This window comes from Bactrocera oleae, chromosome 5, assembly GCF_042242935.1.
Source record: "Bactrocera oleae isolate idBacOlea1 chromosome 5, idBacOlea1, whole genome shotgun sequence".
NCBI classification, from domain to species: domain Eukaryota; kingdom Metazoa; phylum Arthropoda; class Insecta; order Diptera; family Tephritidae; genus Bactrocera; species Bactrocera oleae.
In genome coordinates, this window is record NC_091539.1 from 33255760 (window position 1) to 33276792 (window position 21033).

The window sequence follows — 21033 nt, forward strand, 5'->3', positions numbered from 1 at the left end:
TTTACAAATTAAATTATCTCGATGTCGATAATGTGATATAAATCTTTTAAGTAAGCATGTATGTAGTACATACAAGCTCGTACAAGTAAATGCAAGCAAAATTTCATTACTATTCCCCTGGTCCATCAAGTGGATGTTATCTCTTAATATCTTAATTTAATTTTTTTTCATTACTTTCTTCTTTAAATAAAATAAAAGCTAAAATAGCGGAACTTTTTCTAAACTAAAATGGAATTGGCTTCAAATTTATTCATTTACAAGTTTTGTCACATTAGCAAACAGCTGATTCAAATATTGGTTTTGCGTATGTAGTTACACGATCAAGAACTTGCTTTCAAGTTGATCTACTTGTCAAAATTGATTTAAATTGACAGCCGTGACGTAGGCTGCAATCAACTTGATTTATTTTCGACGAAATTTTGAACAACCCAAATAAATTCAATCATATAATCTCCTTATCTGTTATACAATCACTAAAATGGTAGTCCTTTATTAGTTCCCTGATTTGAGGGCCGTCAAAAATACCTGCTTTAGTTTTTTCTGTGCTCAATTTCGAAAATATTTTACGATATTTTTAAAACATTCCTAATCCTTGTTTAAAACTTTTAAAAATTCTTTTATCAGACCTAACTTTGTATGATGAGGGGGTTATATAATGCGGCCAAATGTTTTTAGTCCAGTATTTTGTCTTACCTCTGCTATATCATCACGGCTTAAGCACATTAAACAGGGATATTTGGTATATTCTCCTTGTTGACCCAAAAGAAAATTTTCCATCTTAATCAAAGTAGTCCAAATAGGCCTTTTTTTATAGAATCAGACGCATTTAAACGGCATTCTCTAAACATATATGTAGTTACCACAAACAGCACAAAAACTATAAGACATATAAATGTGTATGTAAAGTATGTACGTATTTAGAGGAACGTGTTTTTCCTTTAAGTTGAATATTATATACTAACACAATACCAGCGCATATGGAGTGCCAAACACATTTTTTGGTCAATGTGATGTTTCACTTCAATACCCACACTAGTATCTCAAAAACTTGGTTTCGAGAAGTACATACTCTGTACACATACGAGTTACGCTCAGCCATTAAAAGTCTTTACGTCAAAATAAATCAAAATTCATAATTATGCCTAAACAATGTAACATGAAAACTTATTAAAATGCAAGCAAAGAAATGTCTGTGAAATTGATGCTTAGAATTTGAGAAGACTCTAAATCATTATTCTCGGAAAAATGTTTAAACGTTTCTGTGGAGATACTTGCTCTAGTAGTTAAGGGGAAAAATTACTGCTAAAGAATTTATGATACGAGTATTAATATGTTGAAATTTGGCACTAAGCTGTACCAAAAACCAAAGTCCTCCAACACCCCAAATTCTAACTATTTTCTAATATGTTGGATGAATTAAAAATTCATTCTCACATACAAAATTTCTCTCTTAAATTAAAATGTATGTTTTTCTACTTTTTTAAGACAAAAAAAATAAATTATTTGGATTGAGCATTTCTTTCATTAATGAGTTCAAAAGAAAAAGTTTTTGCAACACATTTTTAACTATTTAAGTTATTATTTTACTTCTTTTTAGGTTTGTTTGTCTATACGAGGATATACCCAAAAGACAGAAGTCACATATGGGATCAATTGTTCGAGCCAGAACCTTCCGGGATGCTTTCTACAGTTAATATACGATTACATAAACATGTAAGGGTGTGAGGAGTTTTGTTTGAAGAAGGAAAACTCTGCAAATGGTTATGTTAAGTTGTTTGTATTAGTGCGTGCGAATATAATTTAACATATGCAGGTTTGCTAACAACTTAACTATTGATCATCAAAAACAGTCCAGGCACAGAATAAATGTATAGCAGTAAATCATATTTTGAAATTGGGGTTTTTATAAAAAAAAAACCTCTCCGCCTATTTGCTTATGTACAGTGGAATGTAAGGCAGGTCGCCTCCACGCGGTGCATTCTGGGTAACGCTAAATGACCTGCGGCCTTCACGGCCTGTTAGACTACTACGGATATTTAACCCTGGAATGACATGGACTTTGCATATAATGACTTTTATTGGATCTGGTTGAATCCTGGGCTGGTGGCCGAAGTATTCCGTTACTTCAGTATGTAGGGGTGACACCCTGCAGAAATGGCTGGCGGGCTAATGCTGAGGCTGCCTCCGTCCCGTTAAAACCCTGGCAGGCCTCAGAGTACGTTCCTTTCCCGTCATCATTAAGTTGGTGTGGTAGGTGCAGGTTGAGATGACTCCCTCTTTACGCTGGTCGGCTCTGAACGCATAGCTTCATAAGGGCATGCGTCAACCCTCGCCTTGGCCTCGTAAATGAGATAACCTTGGGACCATCAAAAGCGACTACCTTTCTGGGAAGTGGATAGCGGCTCTGAGTGGGGACCCATGAAACATGAATACTAAAAACTCAAAACAAATGGACGAGGGAGAAGGTAGGTGGGAACCAACCTATTCAAAATTAGACAATGTCTCAGGATGGCTGTCATTACCTATGCGGACGGAACCGTTCTACACAAGAGGTAATGCAAGTATCTCCACAGAAACGTGGCTACTTCCCGCAGGAGGCGGTAATTCAACGGGAGTAAACTGGAGCTTGCCCACAAGTAATCCAAGTAAAGTTAAGGTGCGAGACGAAATCGTCAGCAGGAGCAGAAGAAAATCTGCTACGACTACTAGTAGTTCGCGAACCTCAGCAAACGCTAAGGGTACTGGTAAGAAATACGTGTCAGCAGCTAGAAAGCTGAGGTCGGATCGTCGCATGGCAACTAAGATTTTACTGCGCTATGGTGGCAAAAACACTGAGCAAGATTCTGAGCGGCATGCTAGCACACTGGAGTGGGCTAAACGGGTACTGAGCGGTGGAGAAACCAAGCGAACAGGATCGAGAGAGGCTCAGTCTGTGGTAAAGCGGCAGAGGTTGCATATGGGGGAAGCATCCATCAGCAAAAAGGCACGGACAGGAGCGGCATTAACGTTTAACGAAAACGCAAAACACTTCGGTCCAATAGAACTTTGTGTTTTTGACCGCAGCAGAGAAGATGGAATCATTTCCCGGGAGGAGTGGAAACGGGTAGCGGCGGCAATATCGGCGGTTTTTATGAAGGTGGTCAGTGGAAATCCTGGGCCACCGCCGACGTGTGAGAGTGCCGGTTGGTACCATGGACTGCACAAGCTTATCAGATGTGCCGACGAACGGTCGGCATCCATTTATAAGGAAGCTGTAGCCAGAGTGGGGGAAATTTGGAAAGGAGCAAGAATCGAGGCGATTATTAAAAACGATCTTCCACTCCGCCCTCGTGCTCGTGTCTGGCTCCCAGCTGAGCCCTCTAGTCCTGACGAAATTGAAGAGATATTGCGTTATTGCAATCCTTCTCTACCAACTCACAACTGGAGGGTGATCAGGTTAGAGAGTACTCAGAAACCATATCGGCAAGTGCTGATACTCATAAACAAGGAATCACTCGATCCTCTTAACCACGCAAAAGGAGTCATAAACTATGGTTTCGAGAAAGTTGTTCTCCAGATTCTACCGAAAGACGTCAGGGACGATGATCCGCAGACTTCATATGTTTGTATGTTTGAAGAAGTTGGTGAGAATCTCGCACTTTCAGGTTTCAACCTATATTCCACATGACGACAACGTGAGCCGCTTTCGCTTTTGCAAGTTCGGATGCGAACTTTAGGTGCTTGGTCTGAGAGGTCGGAGACATAATTGCTAAAGGTGAGTAATTTTTATGATTTTTATATAGTGAAGATCTATCTATTATTAAAAGAGAGTATTCTCCATCGTCCTTGGTCGTATTCAAGTCTGAAAGGAACCCCTGATATTAAAATGAAGGTTCTTATTGACCAGTTCTTCTAGGTATATTAGTTTTGGCTTGGACGCAGTGCGTCAAGATAGAAGACCTATATAGGAACTTTGAGTACACGAATTTCTCAATGCTCTACCCTCAGAGCGGTTGATGAGTATGTCAAGGTATTAAAGTAAAGGGTCCACTCTTGAACGCTCCTATCCTCTTAAATATCAAAAAAGAAACTTCGAAAGAACATGGGCACTATCGGCGAACTAGCGGTGATAGCAACGATGGGGCGCTGAATGTGCTACATATGAGTCTGCACAAAAAAAACGAAGGCGGCTTCATAGATCTTTCTATTAAAGAGTTTAGTAGTAATATTTTGCGAAAATTTCTACACCGCTTCGTTTTCTATTCTCCTACATGGACCATTAAAAAATTCTACATTACAAAGACATTTGCAAAATCGCTATTGAAATTAAAAGTAACTTGATAGCTACAATACATAAATTAAAATTTAACCCTTGAGCCTTATGTGCTTTCTGTTGATGCTTCTTAAAAATAAAATGTTGAAAGCATTTCAAAATGATTGATAGTTGGTACAAGAATACGAATGTATATTTTAAAGCACTACCCAAATCTCTTTAACTATAAAAAAATTCGAATTTTCAGAATGTTTAAATGATTTTTCTGTTGAAAGGTTCGTAAATAAAGTAATTTATATTCTTTAATTTTTCAGAAGAGTCTGGTAAGAGGAAGTGGTGAAATTTGCATGAACAGTAAAAACAAAATATTTATTAATATTAAAATCGGGCGCTTCACAAGACTAATCAGCAATATATATATATATACTAGAAAGTGGCGGTATTTCAAAAGACTGTTTTTTCTTAGATACTTATATACTGCTCCCAAGAGAAGCAGTTAGTAATTTGTCGGTGGTGGTGCAATTGAAGCAGATAATGTTATGGCAAATACCGAAGTAATCGGAAAAATATAATACTACTGCCGCTGAATCAAGTAATTAAATGCGAAATACTGAAGTAAAAACCACCGGACCATCTTTTGTTGAGTCATTCAAGCCTCCTGGTGGTCGAAATAGTATAAGGATTAATGAAATGAATCCATGGAATTGACATTGAGCTTGCTTTACTAGAAATACCAGCACCTTTTTTGAGGTCTCTACTTCTATTCATCAAGAACTTGGATCCGATACGACGTCTTCGAATAAGGACTAAATTTCAACGCATATGATTACAGGAAATGAAAGCTGTTGAAGGGCAAGATATTGATGCATCTTTCAGGACTATGTCTTCTGCTTTTTCTGACTTACCGTTACCTCATTCACCTATCTTTAGTGTTTATTAACAAACGGTTCCAACTTTATGAGCAATTAGTCAGACCTACATCTACAAATACAATTCAAAATTTAAATAAACAATTAAAAACTTAAAAAATATCTTATTTATTTTAACAATTTTACTTAAAAAGTAGAGATCTCTGAATGTTTGTTGTGGTATAATATCAGATGTATATCATGTACATATGTATGGTATGAATATGTCAAATGCTTTTATCTCGACTACAGAAAATATGCACACGTACATGATATATGATATGATACCACAACAAACAGTTTTAAGTGTTACAAGCGACCTATACATATATATACAAATGATCAGGATGACCAGACGAGTTGAATTCCGAGTGACAGTCTGTCCGCTCTTCTGTCCTTTCAAGCGACAACTTGAGTAAAAATTAATATATCTTGATGAAACTTCGTACACGTGTTTCTTCCCACCCAAGGGAGGTTGGTATTGCAGATGTACAGAATCAGTCCATTGCCACGCCAACAAATTGGCATTAATCGAAAACTTATAAAATGACATAACTAAGCATTAAATTAAGATATAAAATTAATGTGCATACATATACATACATATCTCCGAAACCATTCAAGTTATATCACTTGAATTTACATTGAACAAATTCGTTCGATTCTTCTTACGACGGTGAGAATAATAATAATAAATGCGTCAGAAACATTAAATTTTATAAACAGGATAGCCCAAGAGGGCTTTATAGGAGCCGGGATCAAAATTTGACAATGGGCGTGGCACCGCTCACATTTAGGTGCGACCACATACCTCCGAATCTATCCGACCAATTTCAATCCAATTTGGCACATAGGATTATTTTAACATTCCAATGCGAAAATGGGCGAAACCGAACAACAAACACGCCTACTTCCCATATAACACAACTTTAAATTCCATCCGAATATACTAATCAAGCACCAATTAATACATCGCGATAAAAATTTGCACGAATATTTTACTAAGGTATGCCATATGAGGTCTAAAATTGTCAAAATCGGACCATAACTATTCAAGCCTCCATATACCGGAAATTTGGATCCCAGAGCCTATGGCTGACTTTTTATCGAAAATATCGGTCAATGTGTAAGACATATTATTGAAACTAGAAGAGAATCCTATAATATGATATGATAATAGTATGTCTGTGTGTCAATGGTGCTTGAATTGTCCGGCCGCCTGTATACCCCATATATCGGCCGAAGTGTAAGATATCCTAATTAAATTGAGTGAGCGTAGTTTTTCCTAACAATGTATCTTTGTGCCTAAAATGGATATTATCGGGTGAAAGCTTGTCCTATCCCCCATAGAACTAATATCAGGATTTTCAAACATCCGGTTAAAATTAAAAGTATATAGTAATGCCTAAAATAGATAAAATCGGGTGTTAGTACACCTATCTCGCATATACCTATTAAAAAATGTTCAATCTTCAGATTTACTTTATACCGTATATATCGGTCAATATGTAAAATATCTTAGCAAAATTAACGGAACAGATAATATTGGATATATTATACTACATACATATAATAATTTCCGTTGATTTTAAACTTTATATTAATGGCTTAGTGCTGAACATGATTGGAGTTTTCTGCTTGACGTTTTGCACATCAACGCAATATATTAATTGTAGCCTCCTCGGTTAAGTTTATGTCAGATATATATATCTCAGTTGAGGATGATTTTAATAAATATTATTTTTGCTGACGGGAAATAAAATATAGTTATAAAACTAATTGATTCTGTGATCTAGACTATAACTTAATAAGAGACCAAATTTGATCGTTATTTATTGACGATTTCGTCAAATAAAGAATCTTGAATGCTTTCATAACATTAATACGAAGTTTTGTCAGGACCTGAGGGTATTTCCCCGTTTTTGATAATTGCACGTTGCAAAGATATAAAATGTTAGGTATAATTGAAAGTACTACGCCATTCCTTAGTTGTTTAATATAAAGTTTTGCCAACACCTGAAGGTATTTAGCCGGCTTTGATCCTTGAAAGTTTGAAGAGTATCAGATGTTCAGTTACACCGGAACAAGAGAACGTAACATAGAGGAATTGTTACAGGTTCTCTGCCCGAACCGCCCTGCTAGAGTAATAGAATACGTCTTCTTAAAGAATGTGGGGAAAAGCTGTCATCTAATGTAGATAGTGTGAAGCAGGCTAGAGATGGTAATAACAAATAATAATAAAATTAACATTTTTAGCGTGCGCCAATGCTTCGGAAAACAAGAAATTAACACTTTTAGTAATTGGAAAATCTCAAACCCCCAGATCTTTATAAAACAAATGACTACCAGCAAGTTATATGAACTCAAAATCTGTTCCTATGAGTACGTTCATCTTTAAACGATGTATTTGCAGATTCGAACAATGTTGAACTATCAAAAATTTTGGTCCTAAGGGATTTGCAAGAAATCGCAACGCAATAAAACTTGGAATAAATTTGAAATAATTGAATAAATAAACCAGAAAAAATATTAACTTCGGTTACACCGAAGCTATAATACCCTTCAAGGATACAAAGGTTCCTTACAATAACTTGATTCCGATCTAATTTCGTGAAGATACCTCGTCAACTGAAAGAGTTTCCCATACAAAGACTTGCTTCCGATTGTTCAGTTTGTATGGCAGCTATATGCTATAGTGGTCCGATATTGGCCATTCCGACAAATAAGCAGCTTCTTTGTTAGAAAAGGACAGGTGCAAATTTTCAGATTGATAGCCTAAAAACTAGGGGACTAGTTTGCATATATTGGCTAAATCAACTCAGCTCATCATGCTGATCATTTATGTATATATTTTATAGGGTCTCCGACGTTTCCTTCTTGGTGTTACAAACTTCGTGGCAAACTTAATATACCCTGTTCAGTGTATAATAAAGTTTTCAAATTTCGTGCTTGTTGAATTAAGATCAGACTTCCCGTTGCCTTTATACCTTATATATCAGTAAACATGTAAAATATCTCAGCAAAATTAACTGAGCGTACTCGTATATTATTAAATATACCTACTAGAGTTGAGAAAACATGTGAAATTTATCGTTGAGCTACCTCGACTCCCAAATACTACAACACATCGCACACTAATTACAAAAGAGTAACAAATCAAAACACTTAACTATTCATTGTCATCACTATTTGACTTAAATGGAAAATCACCGTTAGGTATACTTTTGTGTTAATTGCATCGATTGCCTCCCTTGTGTAATATCAACTAAAGATTATATTTGTAGTTGTGTCGCTATTGCTGAAATAAATCGTAAATTTTCTACCGTACTCTGCGAAGTTTTGTCTCTTTATCTGAAAAAAGTGGAAAAGTGAGTTTAATCGCACTGTTGATCGATGTCTTAACTCACAAATGGCTCTTAATTTCTCTGATAAACTGGAAAATCAAATTCAATATTTGAGTAAGATGCTTTTTAAAAAGATATTTCATATTATGGACGAGGACTTGACCGTAAAGTTGTAAAAATATTTACAGGAGCTGTTTTTTGTTCCTCTTAAACATTTGTCATTTTTCGAGTTGTGACTCTTTTGTAGTTTGTGTGCGATCTAATGATTTTCGTTATTCTTACAAACCATAAGCCGAATAGGTCGGCCAGTGGGGAGGTAATATATTTATAGATTGCTTGAAAATATTTTCACGTGCATAACTGAGCAATGTCAAAAATTAATGCAATTAGTCCTTCCATTTCTCTGCCCCTAATATATCCTATATCATGATTTCTGACTTTCCACCGGAAAATAAACCGATTAGGTTGGTCAAAATTTGTGACATTTTAATGCAATTAGTGGGACAAGCTGTCTTATTAATTATGTAAACCACAGCTTCATATAAATGGAATTAGTTTAGACCTTGGTCCAAAAAACATATCCCTAATGAAGTCCATCCAATACTTCGGTTGACGTTTTGCACATCTAAACATACGGTTTTTGCTATTTTCTGTTTTTTCTAGTCGAAAAGTGTTCTTAAAAAAATGCTGTTTATATTTTTACATCCATTTTTTTTAGTTATTTATTAACATTACAAGAATACAGGAAAGAATAAAAAAGTTACAAATTTCAAAGATTAGCAGCTGATAAAGTGGGTGGTCTAAAAAATTGGAAAGTGGCCATACCCACGATTTCAACCATCCTATAAATCTAAAACCAAACAAAAATAATAATATAAATTTTCACGACTTCCCGAAAAAAAACATATTTTGTAGCACTTGTTTTTGATTGTTTCTGATTTTTTAAAAATAGTAAACATTGAGTTATATAGTTCCCGACATAGACAAGTCCATAAAAAAGGTAAATGAGTCCAGTCGAACCTGAGAAATCATGGGTATCGTTTTGAAAAAGACAGTTTCGAGAAAAACGGGCTTAAAATTTTAGTTCCGGCCGAACTAGTTTGGATTCCATACATATATGTTTCTAAGTATCTCCGAAAATAATTTGAATTTTGAAAAATCTTATTGGAGACATGAGACATCTAGACTAGAAGGCTATAGGTGTTCTATTATCTTTAATATGGTTAAAGGAAATTGAAAATTGTTGAAGAGAAAGCAATAATCGAAGCTTATGAAGAGTTACAGCTTTCAGTATTTAAAATATCAAAAAAAGGTGGCAGAAGTCGAAAAGTCCATTTCTTGCGTAATAAATTGGGTTACTGTCGAACTAAAAAAAGCGGTCACAATAAAGAACAATTTTCAACTCTCATGTATCGACCTCCAAGATCCGGGCAAATACTGGTGTTAAAGCGAGCTTATCTACTGTTTAAAGGGTGTTAAGAAATGCTCCATATTTGGATATTATTATCTTGGATATTATTATATGGCTATTTTGTCTTTCCAGACGAAAACAAATTAATTTAGAAAGGCCGATGGATACAAGTATTCTTTCCAAGATCTTCGGAAGAAGGAACATCAGTTGGAACAACTGTGGGGATGGTTGTCTCGCAAAGTTTTCAAGACTGGCCGATAGTATTCCACTAAAGAGGAATTAGTTGAATGTATTAAAAATGTTTGGTCATCATTTGTTTAAATAACATTCTAAAATTATACCGTTCACCACTCAATCAGATCTTAAAGATCATTCTCAACAAGGCGGGATCGACTCATTAATAAAATGATATACAAACGTTTAAATTAGTTAATACAAAAGTTTAATAATATGCTCTTGGCTAAAAATGTTAAAGAATACTAAAGTATGATGACCTTATTCAAATTGTAAATTTTTTTTGTTGATTTCGAAATAAAATCATTAAAAAATATTGAAAAAAAGGTGAAACACTTATTGTATTATTACTATTAATTTTAGAATTTTATTGGAAAGTGGAAATCAACTTCACTTATTTTGAAAACGAAAATTTCGATCGTTTTTCTTATAAATATTCAAGCTGCCTAAAAGTTGACTATACAAAATGAATATAAATATTTCACTCAACTCAGCAACAAACACATGCGAATATTTACAGTCTTTGATTCACAACCCCATCTGAGCTTAATAACGGTTTTTAATGTTAAGAACAACCAGGTATGAGCGAAACCAGATTGTAACGGTTACTAGTAATATCTACTCCAATATAAATAACAAGTAATGGTTGCAGTTAACTTTACGTTTTAGTCATTTGGTTTAGAAACTCTGCTTTTTATTTCAATAAGTTAATAATTTAAGAAAGTCTCTCCAAGTATGAGATTTTTATTGTAACGGGAAGGTTCTCCGCCTAACAGTTTTCTATTTTGTTCTCATTATCAGATAGAAAAATGCATATCTCGCTTCCAACTACTTGGAACATACTTCGTTTTGTGTATTGTGTACGAAATTGAATGCTCTTCAAAAGAGGTATATAACGATTAAAAGATTGTATCAATTGAAGTTTGCAAATTTTTAGGCAAATTTGTTTTTTTTCTTTTGGATTTTATAACTCAATGACAAAAAACATCATTTTAAATTGCAAAGCTCATAGTCTTGTAGGATATTTACTGCTCTATTCTCTTTTTTCCCCTTCGTGTATGTATATGTATGTATGTACCATAAACAGGTAGTTTTTCTGATTTTTGTGAAAAAGCGAGATTTACTTAGCGCTGTTAGTATCTTATGAATGGTTTAGATACTAAGACAGATATTTACACAATAAAATCTAAATACCTGAACTTCTTATACATATAAACGTAATTATATATATATACTTATGTATATACAAGGTGCAATTCAAAAGTTTCAGGACTTTTATTAAAAAACGAATATTATTTGTTTTTTTTTTTTTGAAAAATTTATTGGTCGCCTTTAAGAAGGTTATCGAATGACTTTTTTAGGTCATTTGTTGGTACAGCGTTGAGGATGGCGGTCGTCGCCTTTTGGATGGCATCAACGTCAGCATAGCGGTTTCCTTTCTGGCCAAATATAGTTTTCCGAACAAATAAAAATCGCAGGGTGCCATATCAGGCGAATAGGGTGAATGGTTGATGATATGAATGCGATTTTTGGTCAAAAAATCTGTCTGATTCTGAGGTCTTTTTCGTGTTGTTTCAAAGTGTGCGGGACAAATCGAGCACAAACCTTTCTGAGGCTGAAATTTTCTGTCAAAATACGATAAATCGACGCTGCGGATACTGATAATTCCGATTCCATATATTTAAGCGATGATTTCGCCTCTTTTTTAATGAATTCACGCGCAATTTCCGTGTTTTTTTCGTTCACAACATCTTTTGGCCGGCCCGATCGTTTGTCGTCTTCCAAGTCCTCCCGTCCCTCTTAAAACCGTTTAAACCACTCGTGAATACGGCTGCGGGATAGACAATCATCACCATAAACTTGTTTCATCATTTGATAAGTTTTGGTAAAAGTTTTACCAAGTTTAAAACAAAACTTAATGTTGGCTCTTTGTTCGATGCTCATTTTCCGACCGACACTACAAATGTAATGTCATATGTAGCGCGATATCTCAGCTGTTATACAAGTCAGCTGTTATATATATTTTACACGACAACACTGAAGAATACACAATTGAGGGATAACAATTTCAGACAGAAGCCGCGTTGTTAAAAAGTCCTGGAACTTTTGAATTGTACCTTGTAACATATAACCATTTTATGGAGACTCCAACTAAATGTTAATAGAAATTTTATACTATACATTAACTACAAAATTAACAGAAATCATACTGGTACTTGTAAATTTATACCAGTACATACGTATAACATGTATGCATTTCCTATTCCTTCTTTTTCGTATTCGGTGGTCATCATCCGAAGTTAAATGGAAATGATTTGTGGATTTGTGCATAAACGTGTCAAGAGGAATGATGTTGTTGGCGGAATAAGGATGGAAGTCCATACGTTTTTCAACGAATTTGGAGTGAATACTTTACTCTTTACTTAGCAAAAATTTGTTTTTACTCCAAAAAGGGAGATATTTTTTCAAGTAGTTGGAAGCGAGATATGAAGTTTTCTATCCCGTTTGTTTTTACTCTAAAAAAGGAGATATTTTTTCAAGTAGTTGGAAGCGAGATATGAAGTTTTCTATCCCGTTACAATCAAAAGTTCATACTTAGAGAGCTTTTCTTAGAGGTGTCTATCAACCAATTTTTCAGAGTACGAAGCGAAAAAACAAACATTCGTTTTGACCCTAATATGTATTGATATATATATATATATATGTATATATATATATACATGTATATATGCCACAAAGTATAATAGCTTTGTTCACCTAACGGTTGCTTGTATCACCTAAAACTAATCAAGATAGAATTATATGTACATACATGTATATCTATGGCAATATATTACAACACTTTAAGTCGTGTTAAGGTCATATTCTGGGTAATCTTTTTGCTATGCACATTTTAATCGAAATCGTTTTCAATTCCTATGTTTTTAGAAAAAGTTACGACGGTTTATTTTTCAACTTCCATAATTGTTGAGTTTCCCACGACTTCTTAAGTAAACCTAAGTTTTTTTTATACAATATATTTCATCGGTTATTAATGCTTTTTTTATTATAAAATAAACTGAATATTTACTAGACTATATTTAGCGAATTTAATATTATCAATCATCTTATGTTTACTTAAGCCTTTATGTTTGTACAAGTTTTTCAGATTTTCATAACTAAATGAACATAAGCGCTTATGATTAAATTAAAATCGTCAAGTATGTGAAATATGTCGTTTTATAGAACATCTTAAATTATGTACTTAGTATGATCAGCTAAATTTTCGTTTGCCGATAACGCTATTTTTAATCAACATACGTGTTTTAACCTTTTTATACAATGATGTTTTATAAAATGGCTTAGAATATTTCCTTATTTAAATGGAAAGTGAAAATTTACTGAGCCTATTAACATAGACATTAGCAATGCGAGTATTTTTTTCTATTGATGATTCCGATGTTGATCCAAATTTTAACATAAGAATTTGCACTGCGCCTAGCTCGAATTCGGGAAATAAAGTTGTAAGTATTAAAATCATTTATTGGCTAATAATAATAAAAAATAAAATTTAGAAAAATTCGGAAAGTATTGCGAACAAAATAATGCCAAAAAGTATGTCACGAAGGAATTAAGGAACTTTGGGGAAAGTTATACTTAAACAGCAGGAAAACTTGTTTCTGCTCGTGTTGTACATCCACTGGAGACTTTCGGTAGAAGGTCAACTATAGGCACTAGGGTCCACATATTTAGTACTTAGGGACTTGAACAGTTTTGGTTCGATTTAGACAATTTTTGGTCACAAGGTGGTATACTTTAAAAGTATTTTTCACGCAAAGTTTTATCCCGATACAGTCATTGTTGCCTGATTTGCATAGTGGAAAGTGAAAGAATCAGATGGAATTGAAAATGGTGTTATATGGGAAGTAGGCGTGGTTATAATCCGATTTCGCCCATTTTCGCACTATAACATAGAGATATGAAAAGAATGTCATGTACCGAATTCGAAAATCGGTTAAGCAGATCCCAAGATATGGGTTTTCACCTAAAAGTGTCTAATTTTGAACGCGGTTCCTATAAAGTCATCTCATACCATCCCAGAGATAAAATTTAATGTCTCTGACGTGTTTAGTGCTTGATTTATCGCGCTTTTAGTAGTTTTTAACAGTACCGTTATATGGGGAGTGGGCGGAGTTGCCACCCAGTTTCAACTATTTTCACACTGTAGGTAGAGGTTCTAAAAACATTTGCTTCCAGTGAATTTTGTTATTATAGCATTAGCAGTTTAGAAGATATGCACATTAAACCTATTAGGGACGGGACCACGCCCACTTAAAAAAAACATTTTGACTGCAGATGCCGCTCCCTAATGCGATCCTGTGTGCCAAATACCAGCCTTGTATCTTATTGCGGAGCTTAGTTATGGCAATTTATTTGTTTTTGATTAATGGCGTTTTGTGGGCGTGGCAGTGGTCCGATTACGCTCATCTGCAATACCAACCGTCTCACGGTACCGAGAAACATGTCTACCAAGTTTCATAAAGATATCTCAATTTTTACTCAAGTTATAGCTTGCACGGACGGACGGACAGACAGTCACCCGGATTTCAACTTGTCTCTTCATCCTGATCGTTTATATATGCATAACCCTTTATCTAACTCGATTATTTTTAGGTGATACAAACAACCGTTAGGTGAACAAAACTATTATACTCTGTAGCAACAAGTTGCGAGAGTATAAGAAGGGATTTCTTTTCCTTTTATCCTTATTTTTCAAAAACATCTTAAGTACAAAGTAACCAAAAAACAATACCTTCAAAGAATTATTTTTTCTTACATTGGCTAATTTATATTTAGAAATAGTGATTTTGATGAAACTTGGTACACATGTTCCGTGGCAACCAAGTGTGGTCGGAATTGCAGATGGACGTAATCGGCCTAACAAATCATAACTAAGCTCCAAATTAAGATGCAAAACTGCTATTTGGTACAGGGGGTCAAAGTAGCGAGAGACACCTGTGCGCCAAACATCTTATTAACCATTTACCACCGGAAAGCAGCTAGCAATATAAATATAAAAATCATAATATTAAGTTCCCACTTTCTTCAGGAGTGCCTAGAAGGATAGGATACACATACATATGTGTCCCAGCCGATTTTTAGTATGGCTACAGCATAATTATAAATAAAGCCAAAACATATTCGTGGTAAATAAAGTTCATTTATTTCAGTTGTTCTCCAACTTTGAATTATAAAAGGTGTCAGTAAAACAAAAGTTTATTTCTTTTCGGAAAAAAAGTTTTGAAAAGTGGATTTTGGCACTCTTCAACATTGCTTTAGTGAGTCTTTTAGTTTTATTAAACCGACATCCACCGCATCGTCGGTGTGTGTTGCCTTCAACTGGTAAGTGAGTAGCTGAACACCGTACGTTTTCCTCTCTTTGGAAATATGACCTGATCTTCCGCAGTTTTATGACCGTCGGCAATGAGCTCTTCTGCTAAACTTACAATAAAATCAAACAGTGGCAATTTCTGACGACGTAGTTCTAAATATAAAATTTACGACAGACATCATCAAGAGGCGATGAAGCACTTTTTTCCACCATTTCGTTATTGTGGCAGTTACTAAACTGAATTGTAAGTGATAAAGATAGAGAAAATTAATACAAACACTAAGCGGGACATGTTAATACCAACAAATAAACCTAAGGTTACAGATAGGTCCCATCTTCGTATGTAGTATGTGTCCCAATAGGTCCGAAAGGGTAAAAGTGGCGTGGTCCCGCCCAGTTAAATGTTCATATCTTCCAAACCGCAACTAAATCAACAAGACATGCTGAGAATAAATTGTTTTAGCATTTCTATTTCGTACACAATGAAAATGAATAAAATCAGAGAATAACCACGCCCACTCCCCATATAACAGTTATGTTGAAAACTATGATATTACTGCGATAATACACTGAATAAATGCGTTACAAGCATTAAATTTCATAACTGAAATGTTAGCGAAGACGTTTTTAACAGCAGGTATACAAATTGGACAAGGGGTGTGGCACCACCCACAATTGTGAAATTCCATATCTCAGGACCTAATTGACCAATACCAACCAAATTTGGTATGTGAAGTGGCCTTAATTATCCTATCTCCCACTGTGAAAAAATGGAAATCGAAATCGGATGACAACTACGCCTACTTCCCATATAACAAACTTTTAAATTCTTTCTGATTCTTTCACTTTACAGTATAAAAATCAAATATCAATGAAGTCATCAGAATAAAACTTTGCAGAAATAGTGCCTCCAAGGTATTTCCTCTTACGCCCAAAAATTGTCGAAATCGAATTATAACTTTTCAAGTACGTAGATACCAAATATGGGGACCCCATGCTATATGAATATATCGGTCAATCTTTAAAGTCTAGTATTGAAATTCGGTGAAAATATTTTTATGACGACAGCATGCCTAATATTTTCGAATTTCCGGTTGACTTTACACCGCATCTATCGGCCAATATGTAAGTAATTTGATTGAAATTCAGAATGAACATCTTTCTAAAAACAATGCACTCTCTTGCCTGAAATGGATAAGATCTGAAGGTATTTCTTTGCTTCTTCCAAGTATGAAATGTTCGGTTACACCCAAACTTAGCCCTTCCCAACTTTTCTTAAAGAAAGCTTTTATTCCCAAATTACCTTTTAATGTTGTTTTTTACTTAAAATATATATTTTGACCTTATTTGGACTTAATATCGTACAAACGACCTAATTATAGAATATATCCTACCTCCATATAAAAATATCCTACTAAAATATTCTATATATTAGATTGGTATAAAGTAAAATGATAAATGCTCAAATTCCAGTTAGATGTTTATTGAGTCCAGCGTTTCCGTTTTGGTATGATCGGACCAAAATTGGTAGTTTCGTTTGCTTTTGGTAGTTTGGTTGGTAGGCATAAAGTTTTAGTAAGCAATATTTTGTATCAGATGTATTCATAATGAAAGTTAATCTTAGAATTTGTTCACTTAAAATTGCATACTGTCTTGTTTGCTATTCATATTATCTAATAGTCATGAAAGAGAATAATTTGCTCAATGTGTGGAAAATGAGAAATTATAGTTAGATATCTCATTTTCCATTGAAACTGTGAAATAAAGGTGGAAAGGTCAATCATTTTGTTTGAGCATCTGGTTAAGTTTGTTCGATTCGCTGGAGAGTAACGCTTAGCGAATCGATGACAGCTATTATTTACTCCTTTGCATATTTTTCCAAAACTACGCCTAAGCAGAGCTAGCGTAGCTTCAACATATGACAGTTGCATCCACGGTTAACGGTTTTCGCGACTCCAAAACTATTTGTTGTTTGATATAAAATAGTGTTAATTTTTCATTTGTCAAGAGAGTGTTTAATAAGTACATGATGAGGTGGTAATCAATGTCAGAAATTACAGTATATGATAGTATTTTTGGCGAATGCTAAAGACATTATTGGCTTTTTGCTGTTTATTCAACTTATTTAAATTAATTGTTTGCTTCAGATGCTCGCTGAAAAGCATCTGGTGAAGGCAGGTGTTTGTTTACATATGAAAGATTTTGCCGTAAACACTCACTTTTTTGGCACTTCCTTTTTTTTTAAATTTAACACTTTACTGTGAACTTCTAAAAGTTTAGTTATTTACTTAGAAATGTTGAAAGAAATTCTCGAGGCTTTGTTGACTCAACACATCATTCCATTCAACAATATTTTATAATTTTTTATAATGTCATAAATAACAACTAAAACTATCAACTACCTGTCATCTTTTATATATATTATTATTAGAAGTTATGATTTATTATTAGAAGAACCAACAATTTGCTAATGTTAAATTATTTTTTATTTTTCAAAATTAAACAGCAAAACAATATTGTAGACATATGTATTGTATATAGATTTACTAGACCATTGTAAATAATTTTTGAAAACAAAAAAAAAATTATAATAGTATGAAACCCATCGGAAACGAAAGATAAAATAACAAGCATTAAAAGAAAAATAAAAGAAAAGGGAGGGGCGTGTCTGAATTTTTAAGGGTTAAGAATGGTTTAACTTGATTTCCGGCTAAACTATGAGTTCTATAGAAATAAGTTATATCTCAATGTTGTAGGTAATGAAAAGGTCTATAACTTTTGTGTACTTTTTTCACATAACCACAAAATTTTTATACTCTCGCAACATATTGCTACAGAATATAAAAGTTTTGTGCACCTAACCGTTGTTTGTAACATCTAAAACTAATCGAGTTAGATAAAGGGTTATGTATATATAAGGTTGTCAAATATCTCCTTTCCGCTTTTTTGTCTTTTGAATTTCGCGGCTATGTACAAAGCGCTACAGAGCTCGTATCTGGCAACACTATACATAATTTGAAAGGTCTTGACATAACCTACAAAACAACGCTATGCATGATTAGTTTGGATATTGCGTTCAACAGTTATAGACGTGTAAACATGGAGTTCACTAACGCCGAAATTCGCGCTATTTTAAAGTTTTCCTTCGTTAAAGGCAAATCCGCTAGAGAAACGTTCCGTGAGATTAATGGTGTTTTGGGGGATGGTACTCTATCACTTCGAACCGCGGAGGAATTTTTTCGACGATTCAGAGCCGGTGAAAACGACACCATGGATAAGCCAGCCAGCGGAAGACCTGTAACGACAAATACCGATCAAATCATGGAATACATCGAGTTAGACCGGCATATGGCATCTCGTGACATCGCCCAGGAGATGGGAGTTAGTCACCAAACCATTTTGAACCATCTGCAGAAGGCTGGATACAAAAAAAAGTTTGATGTTTGGGTGCCGCATAATTTGACGCAAAAAAACCTTCTGGACCGAATCAACGCCTGCGATATGCTGCTGAAACGGAACGAACTCGTCCCATTCTTGAAGCGGATGGTGACTGGCGACGAAAAATGGATCACATACGACAATATCAAGCAAAAACGGTCGTGGTCGAAGGCCGGTGAATCGTCCCAAACAGTGGCCAAGCCGGGATTGACGGCCAGGAAGGTTTTGCTGTGTGTTTGGTGGGATTGGAAGGGAATCATCCACTATGAGCTGCTCCCTTATGGCCAGACGCTTAATTATACCATCTACTGCGAACAACTGGACCGCTTGAAGCAGGCGATCGACCAGAAGCGTCCAGAATTGGCCAACAGGAAGGGTGTAGTGTTCCACCAGGACAACGCCAGACCACACACTTCGTTGATGACTCGTCAGAAGCTACGGGAGCTCGGATGGGAGGTTTTATCGCATCCACCATATAGCCCGGACGTAGCGCCAAGTGATTACCACCTGTTCCTGTCCATGGCGAATGCCCTTGGTGGTGTGAAGTTGAACTCAAAAGAGGCTTGTCAAAAGTGGCTGTCCGAATTCTTCGGAAATAAGGAGGGGGGCTTCTACGAGGAAGGTATTATGAAGTAGCCGTCTAGATGGAAACAGATCATCGAACAAAACGGCGCATATTTTAACTAAATCCGATCACTGTAACACTTTTTATAAAGCATTGAATGACGTTTTGTGGGCGTGGCAGTGGTCCGATTACGCCCATCTGCAATACCAACCGTCTCACGGTACCAAGAAACATGTCTACCAAATTTCATAAAGATATCTCAATTTTTACTCAAGTTACAGCTTGCACGGACGGACAGACGGACGGTCGGACAGACAGTCACCCGGATTTCAACTCGTCTTTTCATCCTGATCATTTATATATACATAACTCTATATCTAACTCGATTAGTTTTAGGTGATACAAACAACCGTTAGGTGAACAAAACTATTATACTCTGTAGCAACAGGTTGCGAGAGTATAAAAATACAGTGTGTTTAGAACATAAGAAGTTAAGTCTCCAAAAAATTTCGTGAAAGGTCTCTTCTTTGTTATCCACACTTTCACTTTCCTGATGTGCCAAGGGTTTTCTATGGGGTTTATATTGGAACTGTTCCCAAGCCAGTCCACTGATAATTCGGCTGAATATTTTTTTATCGGAAAAAACTATAATGTGAATTATATTAAACATATATTTTTGAAATGAAATGTTAATAAGCTAATGTCATATAAAAAATATAATATTACTTACCGATTTGGCTCGATAGGAGGTTGCAAAATCATCCTGAAAAATTATGGGAAAAGTGCTCTTCAATTGAAGGGACCAGGTGATTTTGTAAGAGTTGTTGGTATTTAATTGCGTTGGCATTTCTTTTGGCTGGAAGAAAAAGGAGGGCGTTAGGTTGACTTAGGTTATGAAGGCGATATCAACAAGGACCTCACTTGGAGAAAGTGCGATTGCGGCAGGTAGTAGTAGGTAAGTAGTTCAGTAGATTTCCTGTGTTCTACTCTAGGCCAAAAGGATGTCGCAGTCGCACAGGAGTTGGTAGTCGACCAGCGATTGTCGCACTGCTGTCGAAGTAAATGCTCACCTCCCTGCAAGAGGCTCTACCGCCATCTTAATAGCAGCCGTTTCTGCCTGAAAACCACTACAGATTGAGGTGGAGCTCCTTACAGAAAACTTCCCCTTCAACCTTTTCTCCTAGCATCAACCCATCCGTGAAAAAGCTCACTGCGCCTTTTCCGCCTCCACGAGTAGCCTCTGCGACGTAGTTATCCAAGTTTTCAGGAAATCAGTTGAAGGAGGAGAGAATTTCGGCTTGTGCTTGTTCAGACATCTTCATATATCTTTTCCTGAGCCGAAGAGTACATTTAGCAAAAAGAAAAATTTTGTAATTTTGCAACAGATTTGGTAGGCATTTTGGTACCAACAGATTTTCTCAACTGGCAACTCTGTTCCCACTACGATTAGAGTCAACAACATGTGTTTGCCGATAGAAAACATCAAGTCGCCTACTAGGCAATATGAGCA

The 21033-nt window shown here is 35.3% G+C and overlaps 2 protein-coding genes across 2 annotated transcripts in view; one reads left to right on the top strand and one right to left on the bottom strand.

Annotated features, from left to right (window-relative positions):
* The window catches only part of LOC118682594 (uncharacterized), a 46988-nt gene that overhangs the window by 15773 nt on the left and 10182 nt on the right, over window positions 1–21033 (bottom strand). Inside the window, exon 2 of the mRNA XM_070109531.1 lies at window positions 20254–20379. Coding sequence (XP_069965632.1) covers window positions 20254–20379 — 126 coding nt within the window. The remainder of the gene's footprint in view (window positions 1–20253; window positions 20380–21033) is intronic.
* Window positions 1931–5281, top strand: LOC118679688 (uncharacterized). Its single transcript, XM_036357752.2, has 2 exons — window positions 1931–3754; window positions 4567–5281. Exon 1 carries the CDS (start codon window positions 2426–2428, stop codon window positions 3665–3667), a length of 1242 nt encoding a protein of 413 aa, XP_036213645.2. The 5' UTR covers window positions 1931–2425; the 3' UTR covers window positions 3668–3754; window positions 4567–5281.